This window comes from Pezoporus wallicus, unplaced genomic scaffold (assembly GCF_028554395.1).
Source record: "Pezoporus wallicus isolate ANWC-B61680 ecotype Strahan unplaced genomic scaffold, APGP_CSIRO_Pwel_v1 contig_3820, whole genome shotgun sequence".
Classification (NCBI taxonomy): domain Eukaryota; kingdom Metazoa; phylum Chordata; class Aves; order Psittaciformes; family Psittacidae; genus Pezoporus; species Pezoporus wallicus.
Window position 1 is genome coordinate 302,653 of NW_026643060.1, and position 20,053 is coordinate 322,705.

At 43.7% G+C, this 20,053-nt stretch overlaps 2 protein-coding genes across 2 annotated transcripts; both read right to left on the bottom strand.

Moving 5' to 3' along the window:
* Nucleotides 1-1,381: 1,381 nt before the first annotated feature.
* CMTM3 (CKLF like MARVEL transmembrane domain containing 3) lies at nucleotides 1,382-16,668 on the bottom strand. Its single transcript, XM_057396612.1, has 6 exons — nucleotides 16,548-16,668; nucleotides 16,265-16,443; nucleotides 6,972-7,127; nucleotides 5,044-5,139; nucleotides 3,654-3,771; nucleotides 1,382-1,990 (listed from the first exon to the last, which is right to left on the bottom strand). The coding sequence occupies exons 2-6, from the start codon at nucleotides 16,367-16,369 to the stop codon at nucleotides 1,962-1,964; spliced, it is 504 nt and encodes a 167-aa protein (XP_057252595.1). The 5' UTR covers nucleotides 16,370-16,443; nucleotides 16,548-16,668; the 3' UTR covers nucleotides 1,382-1,961.
* Nucleotides 16,669-16,987: 319 nt separating this feature from the next.
* Nucleotides 16,988-19,995, bottom strand: LOC130592348 (chemokine-like factor). Its single transcript, XM_057396598.1, has 4 exons — nucleotides 19,905-19,995; nucleotides 19,572-19,730; nucleotides 18,534-18,629; nucleotides 16,988-17,126 (listed from the first exon to the last, which is right to left on the bottom strand). Exons 1-4 carry the CDS (start codon nucleotides 19,971-19,973, stop codon nucleotides 17,025-17,027), a joined length of 426 nt encoding a protein of 141 aa, XP_057252581.1. The 5' UTR covers nucleotides 19,974-19,995; the 3' UTR covers nucleotides 16,988-17,024.
* Between the last annotated feature and the right edge of the window lie 58 nt (nucleotides 19,996-20,053).

Genomic DNA, 20,053 nt, shown 5'->3' on the forward strand with positions numbered 1-20,053 from the left:
TGAACCCAGGACAAAAGCCTTAGCAGGTTCTGGGTTCTAACATGTCTGTGACAGGTGCACCCCAAGGGGATTGCTGGTTACAGTGGTGTCAGCTGCCAAGTAGGAGCACGGTATCTCCAATGTCTACTGAATACGCTAAAACTGATTCTTGGTTAAGTTCTGTCATGTTATGTGCTAAAGATGAAGTTTCTTCTTGCCAGCTGGGTGAACGTTGAGTCTTCAGTGCTGGCTCTGGGCTACTGGCCACCTCCCCAGCACACGGAATCCGCATTATGGAGTTCCTTGAAACACCATTAATCCCACTGGGCAGAGGCAAGGCATTAAAACCAGGTCTTAAATTTAAGTAAAGACAGCCAATGCTTCTATTACAAGAGGTTTTAATCCAGCGCAGTTTCTAAATATTAACCATGTACTAGTATCCAGCTGTAACATGCAGTACAATTTTTTTAATTAAAAAAGAGAAATACAAAATAATGGACTATAAAAAATGAGCCCAGGTCCCCTGACGTCACAGTACATGCCAGTAAAATAATGACAAAAAAGAAAAGAACTATGGGATCTCATGCAGGAAGAGGTCCAAAGAGCTTTCTCATAATAGCAAAGATGATTTGTTACAGTTAGAAGCAACCCTTTGCTTTTGCTTCTGTTCCCTTAGTGGTCTGGAGATGAGATGTGGAGCTGCCCAATGGACAGCTCTTGTGTCTGACAGCACCTTCCCAGGCCCCTGCTTGCTGTTGGGTACCGAATTCTACTCGTCAGCAGCCAGCTGCTAACAGGGAATTGGAACCTGAGTGGTGATCTTGTTCTAAAGGAAATCTGCTTTTACTGGTTTATCCCCATTTTCCATTTACTCTGTCAGTACCATCTGTTCTCATTTTAATTACTTCTTCTGAAGGCCACCTGTTCTGGTACTGTATGAATTATTAAAAATTTACACAGGTTCTTTGAAACAGACCCGTCTGATGCTGTATGTAGGAAGCACACCGTGCTTTTTCCAGGCAGTGTGTGGTAGACACCAAGTACGCCAAGATCAGTTGTTTTGGCCTTTCACAGTGGGGAGGATGCACTGCCCTCCTGGGGCGCAGGGATCCTGAGTAATACAGAGAGAGCTGTCTGTTTTGCACACCCAGCAGACCAAGTCCAGCACTGCTCCTCCTGGGAGGATGGACGTTTGCAACACAGGGCATGAGGTCAGACAGTGGTTGAGATCCTGCACAGATATTTACAGGCTTCAACAGGCAGCTGTTGGATGGTACTTGACAACCCTTCCTTACCTGCATGTGCAAACACATACAAGGGCTTCCACACAAGTGGCAGAGAGGAGGTTGGTAAGATGATACCTCATCTGTTCTACCTTGTATCTGTGGTGACATTGTCCAGTTGTCACTTTTTCTTGTCGCAGATAGGCAGTAAATATAAATGTGTTGAAATCAACCTGTCAGCTATAACCTATGCCTTCAGTGCTTGAGATGGTGGAATATTCAGACTTCAGATAAAGAAATAGTGTTAGTTAATCAAGAAAAAATACAAATAAAGTAGAGGCATTCCAAGCCTCTCTTCTTTGGCACAGCAAGAAGTATAAAAGGTATAAGTGTTACAGATTTGGAATTAATAAAGCATATTAAAAGCTCCACTTACATGATTAAAATATTATGATCCTGTTTACTCAGTACATCGTAGTGCTGAGGAAGGATGGGCAATGGAGAATTGAGATGTGTTGTCTGGATACAGACCTCTGGGAGAGGTTGAACTACCGTAAAACACGTAGTTCTGAAGGATTGTCTAATGGCATTGGGAATAGTCTCCTCTTCCACATCACTGCCCTGTTTGTGCTTTCATGCTTCTGTAAACAGTGAGGTGGAAAGAGAATACCAAGGCTGAAATAAGGGAGATATTTCAATCAGCAGTGCATTTGGCAAAGTGGAAAGTGCCTGATGATCTTCCCTTCACACTTCAGTTCTTCAGTCCGAGTCAGAATTGGAGTCCTCATCTGAAATGTAAGACAAGAACCAATAGTGAAAATGAAAACTGGCCACCTCTGCATCGGCTTCAGCTCCTGCTGGGAGAGGTACACTGCTCTTCAGCAGGCATGTGCTTCAAAGGATGTGGCACATTTAGGAAAAGGCTTGTAACATGACCGTTCTTTCTGATATGATGGAGCTTTAAGTGGTGTCTCAAAGGACTTGAGAAATGCTGCTCAGAAGCAGTCAGACCACTGCAATGGTCTTCAGACAGAAGAAGCTGCAGACGTATTACTGTTAGTGTGACCACCAAGAGGAAGTCTGCTGAAGACCTGCTACCTGTACTAGAACATTGCTGGGGGTCACGGTTACGCACTGCCAGTTAAACCTATCTGAAAGCTTTAAGATGTTAAGAAATCCCAATAAGTACAGAGGGGTACATCTTGCCCAAGCTTGAGACTCTGCTTGCAAGGAAGCACAGGATTTCTGACCTCAGCAGATAAGATCTCCAATGTGAACACAAGTTTGGTGCTGGAGAAGCAGTGCTGCAGGGCAAAGCTTTTCTTGCACAGTCAAATCTTCAACACAAAGCTACACAACTGTGCATTTGTAAGTTTATAAATTTGTCCCTCCATCTCCAGGGAAATCTGATCTAACCTTTAGCCTAAATTTGTACCCCAGTCATCTGATTTTCTTTTGAGGTGTGTGGGGATGAACAGTTTTTAGTCTTGTTTATTTCCTGTGATGTGTTCTTTAATTCTTCATTTGTTTCTCTTCTTGGCCTAAAGCCTGCAAAACATTTTACAGTCTACTAGAATACCTAGAAAATACTATTAGCATTACTTTAGACCTTCAGTGATTCTGTACACATCTGGGGTGTTCATTTTTGAGAGGTTTTGGGGGGTGAGATCTTTTGGTCTGTTTTTAGGTGTGGAGCAGTCTTTCTCATCTGTGTGGGTGCGATGAATAGTACTGGGGCGTGATGCCTGATTTGAACTCCTGAGTACTGCAAAATAGCTACCTGTGTCCTGGCTTGACTTGAAATGAGTTTCAACTTCCAACAGCAGGTCCCTCTTTTTATCTTTGAGTGGATCTGTCTAACCTGAGGTAAACTGCACCTCCCATACTAAAAGAAATTTGATAACAATCCTGTTAATTTTATGCCTTGTGGTCCTCGAATTTCAAGGTCATTTGCCCATAGATGGTTAAAGCTTGACCCTGAATAAGAGGTAATCATGATAAAGAGATGGTAAAAAGGAAGTAACACACAAAACTGTGGACTAATGGATGCTAAGTTATAAAAAATATTTTTCGTTATAAAAATTAAGTGAATTATTAAGTTATTAAAAAGGGTAGATGTTTGTCTTTGAAGTAAGACACTTTGGGAAGAAAAAGGCCTGTTCTGCACAATAATTTCTATAATGGGATCTGGGGCCTTTCAAAGTTACATGGTGTAAAACTCTTGAGAAACTTTATATCCATGGCTTGCTAGTTCTCTTTATAAATCACTTAAATTCCAGACGTATTTTAAGACTAAGCAGCTTCATAATTCCATATAGGTGTGGCATACAAACCCAAGGTAGCCAAGAATAGAAACTGTTCTGAGTGCTCTTGCTTCCCTGTGAAGGGTGAAATGGAGAAGAAAATCTCATGTTACATGCTCATATAACCAAAACAGGGAATTTTACCTACCCTCTGACTTGTGCCCTTCAGGGGTATCAGAACTGCCTTGCTTGAGAAAAGTAACCAGGTCATTGAAGGTTATGTAGAAATCAATGGCATACACTATCGTGGCTATAAATCCAAACACCTAAAATGGCAAAATAATAGTTTTTAAAGACAGGTCACATCCCAGACAAATGAAAATAAGCCTAACCAACACAACGATTCTTAGAGAAGACTGAGGCTTATTTTTTTTGGCCTGTGCCTTCCTAAAAAGACAGGGAAGGGAAATGCGTTGTGACCCACTGGCATCAATTAAATTACAGCTAATTTGGAAGCCTGGGTAGCAATGTCTGTCATTGCTCTGTCAGATGCATCCTTAACTGTTCCCCAAGCTATATCCCTCCCTGGCTCTGGGCACACCCTGAGCATGAGCATCAGCACTGCCCTGTGGTTGGAGCTAACAGAGATTGTAGCCTGCTCCTCCCCCCTCCCAAGGCTTCTCTTTGCCACCAAGAAATCACCTCAATTCCTCTGGAAATACTTTTTAGAGGTTTGCGAAGAGACATGTCTATTGCAGAGTGAACTAGACTGAGATGAAATGATTCCGCAGTAACCCGTTTAGCGTCAAAGAAGTGGCACCGTGGCAAGAACAGGCTGGCTTTCACTCTGAGAAGCTAGGGTAAATGCTGGGTGGGTTGCACCATGTCTAAATGGGTTGACAAAGATTGGAACAAGGTCTTTGTTTTGAAATCGTGTATTACTTGGGATGGTTTGTTAAGGGCTGATGGGTAACACTGCTGGGTATTGTTCTTCCCTATCTTTTAAAGTTATTATGCAAATTTTATTAATGTTGCATACATTATTGATGCTTAGAGTCAAGTTGCAGGTGGAGAGGCTGTATCTTATTTCTGAACACAAAATGTTGATGAAGACTCTCTCGGGGGCAGCCCATACACTGGAAAGTAAAATGACACTGCTGTTTCAACTCATCCAAGTAAAAAGAAGCACTAGAGGCAGGAGGTTGAGATTACTTAATTTAGGCTGTCCTTAGTAGTCACATGTTTATTTTTTCATTATTATTATTATTCCCTCCATTCAAGGAACTTGATGTTCTTTGCAGCAACAGAAAAGTCTTCCCTGTACAGCTGGTGAAATTAAAAAGCAGAATAGGCATCTTCCCTAAGTAGTACAGTTAACACTGAGCAGCACTGTCAGGATGAAAAAGCTATTCACTGATCCAAAACTTGTTTTTCTAAGTAACTGACAATTTCTTCCTTGCCTTAGGCAAATCTAAATCTCAGTTAGTTAATGGAAGAAATGTATAATACTTGCAATGGGGTCAAAATTGAATTGTTTCTGAAGTACATCCATACTCATTTCTCCAAAATACTCAAGTAGAAAGCTCATGTCTACTTACTCCTGCTGCTTTAGATGCTCCATCGGTATATTTTGAGACAGCAGCAATTGAAATGGCAAAGTAAATAATGGCAGCAGTGACACACCGCAAGAAATCCTGTAAAATAGGCAATGTTGCATTCTCAGATTAGTCATGAATTCCAATACAGAAGATCCTGTAAAAAAGATTTCAGAAATGGCCACTAAAACCCTCTGTTGTTGCATCAGTGGACTGGCCTGATGCTGCAGCATGACTGCAGACTGCTGTTTTGTAGCAGATGAATTGCTCATCTGGGAAATATTTTTAAATGAGAGATGACCAGAATCTTGGCATAAGCTTCTGCTCTTACAGATGCGGGTATAAATCCTACTTTTACCAGGCTTATGACAGGCAGACCTTTCTTCAGGCAAAGAAGGGCTAGATTTCTGTGAGGCTAAACCTGGAGCACAGTACTGTCTGCTGTAATGGAAGAATCATTTGAAATACCTAAAGAAATCTCATCTTTATGCAGAACTCCTGCAGTACTGGAGGCTCTGGAGGAGCAAACCAGTTCCTATGGTGAACTGGGGTGTACCTGTTTCTGTATAGAAGCAAGCCTGTCTGTAGGAACTGTAGCAGCTAGGAACGAAATACTTTTAATATTTAAAGCTATGATTTATACTTAGTATGTACACTTGTAATTCCACAGGCTAGCCTAAGTGAATGTACCTGTTGCTGTCACAGACATACGTGCTTCTGTGGCTGAGACTGCAGCTCAGCAGGGCAGGGGCCATGCGCTGTAACACAAGCAGTGGTGTGCTGGGGAAACTGTGTCTCTGAACTGTGTATTAAATAAGGAGCTGTGATTCCCAGGGCACGTGTAAATCATGTGAGCTGGAATACTGGTATCCTGACCTCTGGTCACAATTAGATCTTCTGCCTTTTCAGAAGGCAGATGGATAAGTAAGATACTGTCTCAGAACACAAATCTTACAAGAAACTCGACTCTTCTGAAGTCAGGACAAGGTCAGTTATCTACATTTGGCAGCTGGAGTATATTATGGTAATGGACATAATAAACATGTGAAAGCTTTTTTTCATCTTAGTTCTGGAATCAGAGGCGTGTAAAAAACAGGAAAATGATGGGACTGAGATTACCAGCTGGAAACCACGCACAGTCACAATCAAAGTCACTGCTATTTTCTATCCACCAGTGGACTTGCTAATGTTATTTTCATACATTGAGAGCTCTAATTCAAATTCTCACTTATGATGAACTATAGCTAAACTGTACCAAAAGAATACAGATTGATTGAATTACTGTTCTTTTTTGAAGTATTTGTACTGGTAAGCAAATGCTCTCTTTAGAACGTAGATCTGACGCAACAGAGACATCCAGTGGCCAGTGTGCAGTAACCACCTGCAACTACAAACCTGGAAACTGCCCAAGGAGTAGCCAGACAGTGTTTCCTTTGTGTGAATGGCATCTGCTGGCAAGAGTTGCAGGGCTTCCCCCTTAATGAAACAGCTGTCAGCTGGTTTGCACGTGAGTACAACTGCACCTCAACAGCACTTAGAATTTAAAAACACTAGTGAAGTATATGCATTGCTATAGAGCCTGCCCTGGCTTCCCCATTTTTAAGGGTGGCTATATTAAGGAGGCCTGAGAAGTGGTTAGACTTAGGCTGGTGCTGCCTGCTTCTGAAAATCCAGCCCTAAGCCATTTGCCTGGAATAGGGCATAAGTTCCATGCTTTAATACAACCATGCTTTGTGTCAGCACCAAGAAAGCTATAGTATGTAATACAGCATAGTTTAAAGAGTGCTCTGGGTCTTTTGAAGAGGAGGCAATGCAGACAAGTTTCTAATAAGAAGGAGAAGTTATTAACCGTCAGCCTAAATTCCCACATAGTCCCTTTTACTCATGTTACACTGTACAGTGATATCTTTGAAACTGCACATTTCACTTACCATCAAAGGCCAGTAGAGTCCTTTAAACTTCTCATTAAGTTTGGAAGCGTAGGCAAAAAAAAGAAACAGTGCCAGCAGAAACTCAAGGAGAGGTGCCATCATGAAAGAGGTAGCTTGAGACGCAATATAGCAGATAAAGATGATAAATGACAGCACCTAGAGTGAAGAGCAAACTAGTTATTCTCTTGGAATAGCAGAGCCTCAGGCAGCTGAACTGCTTTGAAGCACTGTTCTGTCAGTGCTGCTGGTGATGGCATTATCTTGCTTCTTTTTTTTCTTTTTTTCCTTAGGCCAAATGAGTTTTCTTGTTTAGCGTGGAATAAATCTAAGGTAATGGCATTTATTTCAACGTGTATGAAGTTGACTTTCTGGAGCACACGGTGGATTTGCACCTCTCAGAGTCAGTAATTTGCTCTGGATTGTGAACACTGCTGACAGTATAATTCTGAAAACAGAGCGGGGCATTGCCAAGCAAAGAGAGCTTTCAGCTTTCAGCTGTGACTGTTCTCATTTAAAACCGAAATCATTGCTCAGATAGCCCAAAGTAACTCAGCACTGATAATCTTCTTAGAGCTGAAAGAAAAAGTCTGCTGTTGATGGACAGAAAAGAGCTGAGAAGTAATTATTCTGTGATTTCTGGAAGTCTTAGGGTCTAGTTTTCCAGTGTTGACAGCTGGTTTAGAGACTAATTGGATAGGTAATTCCCATACGTTTGTTTTATCTCCACGATAATTTATAATTACAAAGTAATAAGAAATAGCATTTGTTTTCCCATTCAATTAAAAGACCTTCAGAATACAGTTTATGGCTTAAACCAGAGTTTCACAATGGAAAAATGGTTAAAGAGAATGCACTTTCACCTAAACCACAGCACTGAAGTGCTTCTGGACTTTCAGCTGCTGTATTTGTGAAAGTGGGAGGTGAGGAAACCATGGAGAAACATAACAAAATTTTCAAATGATATGCTGTGAGCTGGTCACCTCTGGGCAGAGGCTCCAGCCCTGCTGCTCTACTGCCCTGCATGGGAACTGGTTGCTGTTTTCTTCAAATTAGCTCAAAATAATACTAATAAAATGCAGCTAGCATGCTGAGTAAAACACCTCCCGCAAGTATATTATGTGCTAGTTTACACCTGAGCTGCTCTGTTCAGGCTTTCTTCTTGGAGACAAATCTCTGCCTAAGCAATGCCCAGAGATGCTTTTGGTCAACACAGGTGCTGTTTCAGTGTTAGATTACAAGGAATTTCAGAACTGAACTTTTAAATGCTAAACTGTGACACTGACATTCTCACTCATATAATATTGAAAATAGATGTTTTATTTTTCCTCAGATGGCACACACAAAGGCAGATGTGGCTTCCTGAAAAGCATAAATGTTGGCACTGTGATGACCAATGCATTTGCTTCATTCAGTTTCACATCTATGGATTTATTTGCTGCTACCACATGTTCCTGGGAACCAACTGTACCTCAACACCCCCCCCCCCCATCATTATCATATGTAAATGAAAAGGCTCATAGAATTAATTAATAAATATTCTTAAGAGCAGTCAGCCAACCTTCAAATACATATCTCAATAGAGCCCATTTAGGTTTAGGGCCAACTACAGTTCAAGCCTGTTGAAATAATTTCTTAATTAAAAAGCCTTTATTCTAAGCCTGGGTTTTGGGGAAAGCTGTCAGTTCTTTACCAGGATGATAATAGCTGAGTATATTGTTTAGATCCATTAGGACTGGGTGGTGAAGTCTGAGAGGATGTGACATTTTTAGTAAGATACTATATTTATCTTAATGTCTACGCATTGTTCTCGTTTCACTGGGTTGTATGAACTGATCTGGTGTAATACACAGAGTTCACTTTTACATCTAGGCCGTTATCCTATTTTGTTATTTATTATTATTTGCTTATTGCTTCCATAGCCTTTTTGCGGCTTTTTCCAGGGTTTTCATATAGTGTTCACTGTATCTTAACCTGAACATGGTATTATTTCTGAAAAGTAGTGAGTTCTGTTTGAAAAGAAGTGGATATAATAGAACTTGCAAAACTACTAAGAGGAAAGAGAGGACTTCCTCCTTCCTATCACAACCCCTATTCCCTTCCCACCCCTAAGGAATTAAGCCAGAAAGACTGGACTTTAACTTTGGCAATCTGCTTCACTTGCATTTGTGGAACATAATTTAGACATGGTTTCATGTTTTCTCCATTTAAAAAGAAATCATCACATAGCTAGGATTTTTTTTCTTTCATTCTGATATTTAAAAGGAAATCTCTTTCTTTTTCTGGCTAAAGGCAAGTGTGCTAGCTGAGATGTATAGACAGAGAAGTATGCAGGGACAAACAGCAGCAGGGAGGAGAGGACTTCAGGATAGGTCCCACCTACCAACCCCCTTTCAGTAGCTGAGCATTAGACCTGAACTGAACTTGTTAGATCACTTATGAAATGATTAAATGCAGTGTTAAATAATACATCATACTACAGCAGCAAGGGGAGGCAGAGAGGCAAATTTCAGATACGTAAGTTGATGACGAGGAGGGAGATCACTTTGATCTCGATTCTGTTCAATACAGTAACTCCTGTGCTCTGCCGGCCTTTATACAGAGCAAAAAGTTTTCCTGTCAAAAGCCTTAACTATTAGGTGAAACGAAGAGCCTTTTAACATCAGCTTTACAGTAGTTAGTGCAACTTAAGGTTCCTGCTGTCTTTCCTTCACCCTGATGGTCCTGGGCTGGTCTATGTGGTTTGAAATGCAGCGCAGTGCCCAAGACCCTGCTGTTAATGGGGCTCAGGATGCAACAGAAACTTGTTTTGTGATGAGCACACTGAGGGGCTCTTGCTCTGGTGTGCTGCCGGGATCCCTGGTTCGGTGCAAGGTAAGTTGCTGAAGAGACAAAAGCATCAGTCTGAGCATTTCAGCTTTCTAATTTGGCCTGATCCAGAGAACCTGGCATCTGGGGAAATACTGGTTGTCCATTTAAAAATCCAGTTAACAGGACAGTTATTTGCTCCAACAAATTCTCAGTTACTGATAGGATTGCATCAGTCTCCTGCTGCCTGTTCCTTGGCCCTGATGAACAGTACCAATACTCCTGCCATCACTACCACGAGTGGGGGAGCTTGAGTTCCAGCCCATCACAGCTCCCTGGTCCTCACCTCTACTTATCAGCACCCCACTGTTGTGCTGGTGAAGTGCACATTAAAGCCACATTAAAAATACCCAACACCCTTGATTTGCAAGAATTCCCTTGATTTCAATGGATTCCTGATGATAACTGTAAAAGGGAAAGAATCTGACATGAAGTGTGATTACTGCTCTCGTTCTGCAGGCATTCAGAGACTGAAAAGGCCTAAGGAAGATTTTGTGAAATACACACCTATAAAATAATGGACCAGATTTTCAGAATAAAGGTTAAGAGATAGTATTTTAGATGCTACAGCCTTCATTGAGGCAAGGCTGGAAGGGCAGGCAGGCATTAGAAAGAGCAAGAGAAACAAAAGGAAGGAGGTGCCTGATGGCTCTGTAGGGCTTGTTTTTTTTTTTCTTTGGTCTCCCTGGTGGCAGTGTCACAGCCCTGATGTGGATTTTGATGTCAGATCTACCAGGCAACCCGGGGACAGCCCTGTGTAATAGGAGAGCCCCAAAGCTGCTGCCTTTCGATAATGTTTCTCGTTTCTTCATTTACAGATCATTTCCTCTTCTGGTAAGTGGAGTGCAGGGACTCCCTGAGCAATAGTGGGTATTACCTATTACTGCCTTTTCTGAATTACAGAAGCGAGTAGGTATCTTATCTTGTCTGACCATTGAACTGCAGTGCCATTAACTGCAGCACCTGATGTCATCTAAAAATCTGGTAATTTAAAAAACACACCTCTCCCCCCCACCATACACTGATCTGTCTGTACCCAGAACTCATGAACACCTATTTGCTTTTCCAGACTTCAAGTCTTTGAGACAAACATCTGGCAAACCAAAAACTGCTCAAAACTGACAAACTCTAAAGCAATGCTCAGAACATAGCCTGACCCTTCTAAAGACCGTCAGATGATCAAAGCGTATCAAACTTGTTCTGCACCTTTTTACTGCAGCTACATATTTAAAAATGATTTCAGAGAAGGCCAAGCAATGGGATCTTGTAATTTTTCAACAGCTCTGTATCTAGGCTAAAAAAGAAAACAAGCCAAAACCAAAACCCAACAGCTAGAGAGGAAGTTCGGCTCAATGCATTTGCAAGTTCATTTCTAGTACTTTCAGACTCAGAAAGCACTGCTGTTTCTGGGCGAAAAAAAAGTGTAGTGTTTTATTAGTTTTGTCCATTTGCATATACAAAGGGGAGGTCTTTGTCCCTTGGGATTATATCCTCAGCACTGATAGCAGCTATTGAAAGTTTATCGTGATTGCCAGCTCCACTGTGGAATAATATGTGGATGCAGAAAGCTGTAGCTCAGTGAAGCACAGAAGAGGATCCTTTCATAGTCTGGAAGTGGTAAGACTATAAAAAATCCTGGCAAAAAAAGAAGCCCGATTTGTTCACTGAGCACCTTTTGTTTTTGGTGTGTGGGGATGGGACTGTACATAAAAGAGAAAGAACTATTAAATATTACTTTTTCTTTTTTAAAGGAACTTCTCTGGTATTGTGTTTCAAAATAGATTTTCTCCCACATAGTTCTCACTCAATACTGTTGCTGGGCTTCTTCAGCTGGCCAGGCATTATGAAGTTATACTGCATCATGTCACTAGCTTCCACTGGAAGGTATAAAAAATAATGAGTTACAATGGTTAGAGAGCACTGGGCTCCTTAAGGGTGGGAGGACTGCTGAAGTGCTGAGGTCAGGGCAGATCGAGAAGGCGTTAGCTCCGTGCAGGGAGAACAGAGCCACTGCAGCCCACTGGGGACAAAGACGCTGGGAAGCAGCTGACATCATTGCACACTACTACACACACCCCAGTGCCCTCCGCTCCACACCATCAAATGCATCAAATGCTCCTCATGTGCCCTCCTTGGAAAAGAACAAGTTTGCTTAACTTGTTGTTTGCTTAACAGTTTTAAAAGTGGCTTGTGGTGATCTCTTCTGGGCAAAAGTGCATTTGTTATTGCTTATTGATAGAGAGTGAAAGTAGGTCACAGAACGGTTTGGGTTGGAAGGGGCCTCAGAGCTTGTCCAGTTCCAAGCCCCTGCCATGGGCAGGGACACCCTCCACTAGAGCAGGTTGCTTCAAGCCTCGTCCAACCTGGCCTTGAATGCTGCCAGGGATGGGGCAACCACAGCTTGTCTGGGCAACCAGTGCCAGCGCCTCAGCACCCTCACAGGGAAGAACTTCTGCCTAATGTCTAATGTAAATCTTCTGTTAGTTTCAAGACATTGCCCCTGTCCTATCCCTGCATGCCCCTCTCCACATTTCTTGTTGTCCCCTTTAGGCACTGAAAGCTGCTCTAAGGCTGAACAAGCTCAATACTCTCAGCCTGTCTCCATAAAAGAGGTGCTCACTCAGTGGTCTCTGCTATTTTACTTCTTCATCATACTTGTCACGAAGCTCTCGGTTCCCCCAGAGTTAGCTGCAAGAGTTGCCTTCTGGCTACAGACCCAGTCAAAGGCACAGGATTGTCTTCAAAGGAGGCTTTACACAGAGCAGTTTCATTTATGAAGGTCAGTCCAGAGGAGACTGAAAAGACAGAAGAGAGACAGGAAAAGAGAAGAAAAACAGGCACAATGATTTCTACATTCTTTGTGTGACCACAAAGGTGACACAACCTTATATAGGACAACCTTATATAGTCATACCACATTTCTATTAAAAAACTCCATAATGCGACTGTGTACTGGCTTCAGGGGACTAAGGAGATGACAATTACAGTAGTCACCAGGACAAGCACAAAAGCTTGACTGAAACAGCCAGGACGAGCAGCAGGACACATAAATGTGAATCTTGCCTGGACAAGCTCTGGTGGCAGGTATGAGAATGTCTGTTAAATGGTTTCAACATGGAATAAAGGGAACTGAAAAATGCATCTCTTAAGGAGGGAAAAGAGCATGGGTGAGAAGCTGACCTTCAAGACAGCAACTTCAGTACTCAGAAAAAATAAGTAGCTTAAAAGGAGTGTTACAATATATGGAAGAAATAATGGTATGGGGAGGGGACAGAAAGGGAAAAAAATCAACTTGGGAGATTAAAAATGGTGATTAGAAAGTGGAGGTGCAAGACAGTGAAAATAAATAGGCTCAGGAGAGACAGCAAAGCTTATACATGTATTTGATGTTACTGCTTTGTGGCTGTGCAGCTATCCCAGGTGGAATAAAAAATTAATGAGGCAGGAAGATGAAAAGGAACAGACGGATGGGGGGAACTTCCTTCTCTGAATAAAATTTGAGATTCTAATTAAGCTTCTTCCTGTAATCGGCTTCATCACCAGCCTAACTTGTTCTAGAGGAAGCACCAGAATGCCCAGACCTGACAGACCCCAGAGCAGTCTGCACACCGACATGAAACTTGTACCTGAACACTATGAAGGTCCATACTCACTTCATGTGAAAATGTGTAAAAATGTATGAAAATGTTACTTTTGACAGCAAGTGGCTATAAGTTTCCTTCATCTGAACAAAGCAATCCTCGCTGGAGGGAATCTGCTGAAGCTGACTTCTGTTCCCTTTCTGCCATACCCAGAAAAGCAGAAGTGTGACCATCTACCCCAGTAAAGACAAGTCTGCAAGTCGCTGCTTTGCTTCGGTGGTAGTATATTTTTCAATATGTGGTGGTTTGTATTTTACATGTTGAAAAAGCTGACTTGGCATTTCCTGCAGTGGAACAGAAAGCCTCTGATCTACCTGCAGACATGCCAGTATTTGCATGACTTTAAACACTGAGAAATAAAGCACATCCCTTGGGACTTGCCAAGCTGCCGAATAATAATAATGTGAGAGAGGTATTTGATAATAATGAGAACCCCATTTTCTTCCTAAACAAAGGACACTATTCAAAATCTGTATCCCATGAATTATTATTTACATATGTTTATGCAGAACACAACCCCGCCCCACATCAGTGCTGTGTCAAAGAGGGACAAATCACACATTTGAGAGGAGAAATACAAAGCTAAAGATGAAACACAGATATAAACTGTGATAGATTTAACTTGGACTCATCTTCAATTATTTGGCACTGAATTTCTCTTAATTGTACACAGACTGGATTTGTTCTGGGGCCTGTGTTGCCTTCAAGGGTTTCTTCTAGTAAAGCTGAGACAACAGGAGAGAAACTACCACTGCCTCCCTCTGTCAGGAAATGACACCCTTGGCACGTGGGCTGGCCCACAGAGAGCAAGAGAAAGCTTTGCAGCAGCCTCTTTTAGTGCTGCATCCAGCCAGCCAAACCCTCGGGAAGCCCCAAGTGGTCTCACACAGGACAAGCCTCTCTTTTGTCAAAACAGAGCAGTTTTTATTACTCCAAGGAGGCATAATCAGTACTTCTCTATGACAACAAAAGGGTGAGTCTGATCCCATGACCAAAACAGTACTCCTCAAATCATCATCATTTGGAGATGTTAAAAAGCCAGCCTGTCTGAAAGTCATCATCTACCGGCTGTAGGCTTCTATAGGAAATTCCAGTATATATTATAGAACATAACAAAATTGAATGCCACAGGAGGGAAGTTAGTTGATTTGGTATCTTCTAAACATGTGTTTTTGCAAACTGCAGATGCTGTATGAGTGATGGGAATACATGGGGTTTTCACAGCACTTCTGCTGGAGCTGATGCTGCATGTGGCCTCTGCTCCCCAGCCCAAGGTCTGTGCTCCCCACTGCAGAAGTCATCCTCATCTCCTGGATGAATGGGCTTTCTTCTCAAATCCAGCTGTGCATCTCCTGTCTGTTACCAAGTTTCACAAACTCACAGGGCTGGTCTGGGAGTCTAACGGCACTGCCCCTTCTGCCCATACCTCCCCCTTCTCCTGCCTGAATTTCCCCGTTTCCTTCTCTGAGCTAGCACAGCGGACAGACAGAGACACCTTACAGATCTGAACAGTGCTCCATGTTTAGTTTAGCCCCATGACTGCTAGTTTGAGCTGTCCTAATACTTGACTACTTGCTGTCAAAAACTTACAGAGAAGTTAGTGTTTAAATCTTTTGTTATTTCTAGTATAAATGATGTTGAAGGTATAATTTCAGACAACTAAATTCCTCTTAAAATTTAACTTTTTATTTGAAATACCCACTGCCCATGGGGGTAGATTTTCTTAAAAACCACCAGTACCTTAAAGGGGGCTGCAAAAAATTTGGAGACGGACTTCTTACAAAGGCATGTAGCGTCTGTCAGAGGGGAGACTTATAGGAAGAAACCTTCCATGTGAGGGTGGTGAAGCCCTGGCACAGGGTGCCCAGAGAAGCTGTGGCTGCCCCATTCCTGGCAGTGTTCAAGGCCAGGCTGGATGAGGCTTGGAGCAACCTGCTCTAGTGGAAGGTGCCCCTGCCCATGGCAAGGGGTTGGAGCTGCAAGAGCTCTAAGGCTGCTTCCAACCCAAACCAGCCTGTGATTCTCTTTCCCTACCACGCACGTACTCTTTCATTAGTCAGGCTTTAAGCCTTTACAAGCAAAATACCAGAAAGTGTTACGCTAAAAATCACCAGCCCTGATCTCAGTACTTGGCCCTAGAGCAACAAATGTGGTGTAGTTCTGGGGGAGCAGTGTTTCCTGTTATTGCTGCCCCTGATTGTTTGGTCTTTTCACAGTAAGTGAACTGTCCCCACAGCGTGTCTCTCTCCGAGGTCAGGGCAAACACGGCTTTTGGTGCACTCAGGACCAAAGCTGGTAGATAATTATGCCCTATGTAATGCCGCACACCATCAGGGGGTGAGTAAGGACCTTCCTGATGTACTGAGGACATACCCATACCAAGGTATACCCTCCCCCATGGCACTAGGAGATAAACCAGAACCGGTCAGCTGTGGTCACTGTATCCACGCCGCGGGTAGGTTAAAACGAAATCAAAGCCGTTTTTACATGAAGAGCTCTCCTGCTAACGAGGAACACGGCGGCGGCACCGGGGGCTTAACGTGACCGCTCAGTCGGTTTCCGAAACGCGCCGGCCAGGACAGGCTCAGCGCCGCTGCACCCCGAGCTCTCCCCTCGCCGGAGCGGGTGCTCGCGGGCTGCCCTCGGCCGCGCCTGCCTCCGCCACCACCGCGCTGCGGCCGGGCCGGGCCGAGCTAACTGCCGCGTGCGCGCCCGGAGCCCCCTCCGCGGGTGGGGGCTGCGATCCGGCCCCGGCGGTTCCCCCCCTTGCCCCGCTCCCGCCCTTACCGACTCGGCGAGCAGGAGCCGCCCCTTGCGGGAGCGCAGCAGCTCCGCCGGCAGCAGCAGCGGGCGCGGCCCGGGCGGCGGCTCGGCGGCCCCCGGCTCCTCCATGGCGGTGAGCGGCGGCCGCGGGGCGCGGACGGGTGCGGGGTGTTTTTTGAAGGAGGGAAGCGGAAATCGTGACCCTGCGGAAACGTGAAAAAAAGTTTCAGCATCCCCAAATCTGGGGGGTGGCGGCCGCGCCGCGCGCACGGGACGTGCCCTGCGACACCCGTTTGACCGTACCCACCCTCCTCACGGCGCTGGGGAGACGCTGAGGGAGTTTTCGGAGCTATCCTGAACGCGAACGTTAAAGCCGAGGGATCAAAACGCCTCGGCAAGGAAGCGTTCGCACGGGCTTAAGCAGCCGTCGGGAGGGAGGCGAGGAGCGCAGCAAGGGGCGGGGGGTAAATCTGTTCCCAACACTGCTTACTGGTACATTAAATATTTCCTTTAAGTTCGCTTAATAAATAAATGTTAAATAATGCACGTAAGCCCATGTGTATGTTCTTTTTATTACAGAAAGACAAGTGTAAAATTAATCTTCATTCAGGTAAAAGTTAACCTTCATACACGTAAGAATGTAATTAAGCTTACAAAACAGGAGAATTTTCTGTGAAGTTTATACTTGTGAACAAAGGTGAACACATGAAAATACAGATTCTTTAAAAAATAACAGTAAACCAGTCATCAGTGGAGAAATCGTTCTTTTACTAAAATGTTACTATTATTTGGCAGGAGCATTCCTTTCTCTTCGTCCACCAAAGCTGATCTTCCAGAAAACAACTGCATCCACAACACAGAGAATAAGCAATATAAACCCAAACACCTATAAAAATAATAATAATGTTAGTTTCCAGATGGAATCTCTTTCACTGTAGTGACTCATCTACCATTCCTCAAAGCAGCAGTAGATATATCTTCCTAACCTGGTTCTGGTATAATTTAAATATATATGCGATTCCAGACAGCTGTAAAGTAACATCTGTATTTAAACCCCATCAGCCTTTCATACAGCAGTTCACAGCCTGGCTTTGCCCAAAGTCTATGTGAAGCCCTGGAGATTGAGTTCTCTTTGAAAACTCTGAGATGCCAGATGGTGCTTTCATCCAAAATGAAAACTTTTCTGTCTCTTCAAGGATGCCTAATTAATGGTATTGGCCTGGAGAAAATACAGCATTTGTAGAAACAAGCCTTTTGGGGAAAAAAAATAGCACTCCTCCCCTCTGAAGCTCTGAATGGGAAACATTCCGAATTGAAAATATACACATATTTTAAAAATACACAGGGAAGATGTCAGATGTTCTCCCCAAACTTTTTTTCCAAGCTACTTGCTCAGTCTCCTGCCTCCAACTTAACTTCACAACTGACAATATAAATTATACCTTAGCACTTATCAGGAAATCTCCTTTCTGCTCAGGATGGCATGGTCAGCAAGAACATCTGTCTTCCCTCTCACCAAGTCTCTTAAGCTGACTTTGAAAAACTCCTGAGGCAAGTTCTGGGTTTCTGACGGTGGCTTGTCACATTTGAGCTCTTCTTGTACTTCAGAAGACTTACGTATTTTCAAAAATGAGGGCCTCCCCCTTTTTGTTTCTTAATTATGTATGTTTTCATTTGAATTAAAAATTACAGTTGCTTATTAAACTGATTTGATCTTAAGTACACAAAAATCTTAGAGTCTGAAAAAAAAAACAAACCCCTTTTCAACTTCCAAGATTTCTCAGTTTGTGTCAGAAAAAAATAATAACACATGTCAGGAGGGAGGTACCAGCATGTCTATTAAAAAAGTTTCCACCCTTTTTTAACAGGAGTGTAGGAATTTCTTCTGAGATAGTGTAACCAAATGGGATAGTCCTAAAAGAGCTACAGGTTCTTCCACTGAGGATTGATGGAAGATTTATTCCATATTGCAAGATATGGAAGCAAGTATCAGTTACTCCAATTAGTTAGACTCTAGGAGTTTTCAGTGTTAGTACTTCTCAATAGCAACTCCCAAGTCTAGTAATATCTTTAAATTATGTCTGATTTGAAGATTATTTTTTTGGTGAGATTCAATTTAGTGAGATTTAGTGAGATTAAAATTTTTAGTAAGATTGAACATGTCTTCACTTTTGTTTTAGTATGTTCTTCCACAACCATTATTTTCATGGTCTTACCACAACAGAAGGAAACCAAGAGGTTCAAATCCTGTCCACTTTAAGAACTGAAATGCCTTAACAATGTTGCTACTTACTCCTCCTGCCAGTGTCGCCTTGTTGGTCTTGCCTACTACTGCAAACAAGCACACAACGAGGAGGAACAACGCTGCAATCATCGAGTTAAAAATATCCTGAAACAGCCAGCAGAAGCAAAATATTTATTCTGAAATACACACCTGAAGAACATGAACAGCGCCCAGTTTTTTTACAAATTATCAAAAATCGCTGAATTGCTCCAACAGTGGAATTACAGATACCCATGTAAGATCGATAGTGACACCCAGTGGTTTGATGTCAGAAGGAACGTTTGCGATGAAATTTCCTCATTTTACCTTTTTTTTTTTTTCAGTCAAATTTATGCAACTTGGCTACACTTGATGGACTAAAGTAGCAAATAAATATTTCAATTAAAGTGTATGGTTAATTTGTGGAGTGAAAGATGAAAATACAGTATCACAAAGCTAAGCGAATGATGCTAACTGCAAGAGGGACTGCTAGCAGACAGAAGTCAACTGCTGAGAAATCAATGTGAAAGACTCTCTAAGAAAAACTGGATCAACAACAATGGAACTCAGGTTTGCTCCAACTTTATGGCAATGGTGCCTGAGATAGCTGACTACAACCCTCAGAATGAGGCTGAGCGCTGGGGTTGTTCAGAAGGCTCCAGGGAGACCTTAATGTGGCTTCCAGTGCCTAAATGGGACAAGAAATGTGGAGAGGGGCTTTTGACAAGGGCATATAGGGCCAGGACAAGGTGGAATGGCTTTAAACTGACAGCAGGAAGATTCAGATTAGACATTAGGCAGAAGTTCTTCCCTGTGAGGGTGCTGAGGCGCTGACTCCGGTTGTTCAGAGCAGCTGTGGCTGCCCCATCCCTGGCAGCATTCAAGGCCAGGTTGGACACAGGGGCTTGCAGCAACCTTGTCTAGGGGACGGTGTCCCTGCTGCGGCAAGGGCGTTGGAACTAGGGAGAGTTTTAAGGCCCCTTCCAACTGAAAGCGTTCTATGATTCTGTGCACAGGCCACCACCGGGTGGGTGAGATCCCTTCATTTCGGGGCCCGCCAGTACTCACGGCCAGTGGCCAGAACAGCCAGGTCATCTTTTTATCGAGCTTCAGCAAGTACAGGAGGAAGAACAGCGTCGTGATCACCACCTCCATGCCGGCCAGCGACGTGTACATCCCGCCGGACCTGGCGCCCAAGAAGCAGAAGAACATCCCCCACGCCAACAGCTGCGGGCACACAGGAGGACTAACGTGTCTGTGTCTGTGTGCGTGTGCTACCGCTGCGCCGATAACCGCCCGCACGCCCGCGCCGTCCCCGCCCTCTCGGGAGCGCAGGACCCCGCGGATAGGCCCGCACGGCCCCTCCGCGCTCCGCTCCGCTCCGCTCCCCTCAGCGCTTACCATGCGGGCGATGTTAATGGAGCCCCGCAGGGAGCGGGGGAAGGCCCTGTCCACCTCCACCAGCGCCATGACTGCCGCGCCCCACAGCACCCGCACCCCTCCGCTGGGGACGGGGATACGGCCAGAGCCGGCTCCGCCCCGGCGCTCCC

Excerpts from the sequence above, each read along its gene's own strand:
- CMTM3 (XM_057396612.1), bottom strand. The coding sequence starts at position 16,369 with ATGGAGGAGCCGGGGGCCGCCGAGCCGCCGCCCGGGCCGCGCCCGCTG. Across the intron at positions 7,128-16,264 it reads GGCTCCTGCTCGCCGAGTCG|GTGCTGTCATTTATCATCTT; the intron begins GTAAGGGCGGGA and ends TCTTCACTCTAG. Across the intron at positions 3,772-5,043 it reads GAGCATCTAAAGCAGCAGGA|GTGTTTGGATTTATAGCCAC; the intron begins GTAAGTAGACAT and ends TTGCCATTTTAG.
- LOC130592348 (XM_057396598.1), bottom strand. The coding sequence starts at position 19,973 with ATGGCGCTGGTGGAGGTGGACAGGGCCTTCCCCCGCTCCCTGCGGGGC. Across the intron at positions 19,731-19,904 it reads CCATTAACATCGCCCGCATG|CTGTTGGCGTGGGGGATGTT; the intron begins GTAAGCGCTGAG and ends GTGTGCCCGCAG. Across the intron at positions 17,127-18,533 it reads AGGCGACACTGGCAGGAGGA|GTGTTTGGGTTTATATTGCT; the intron begins GTAAGTAGCAAC and ends TTATTTTTATAG.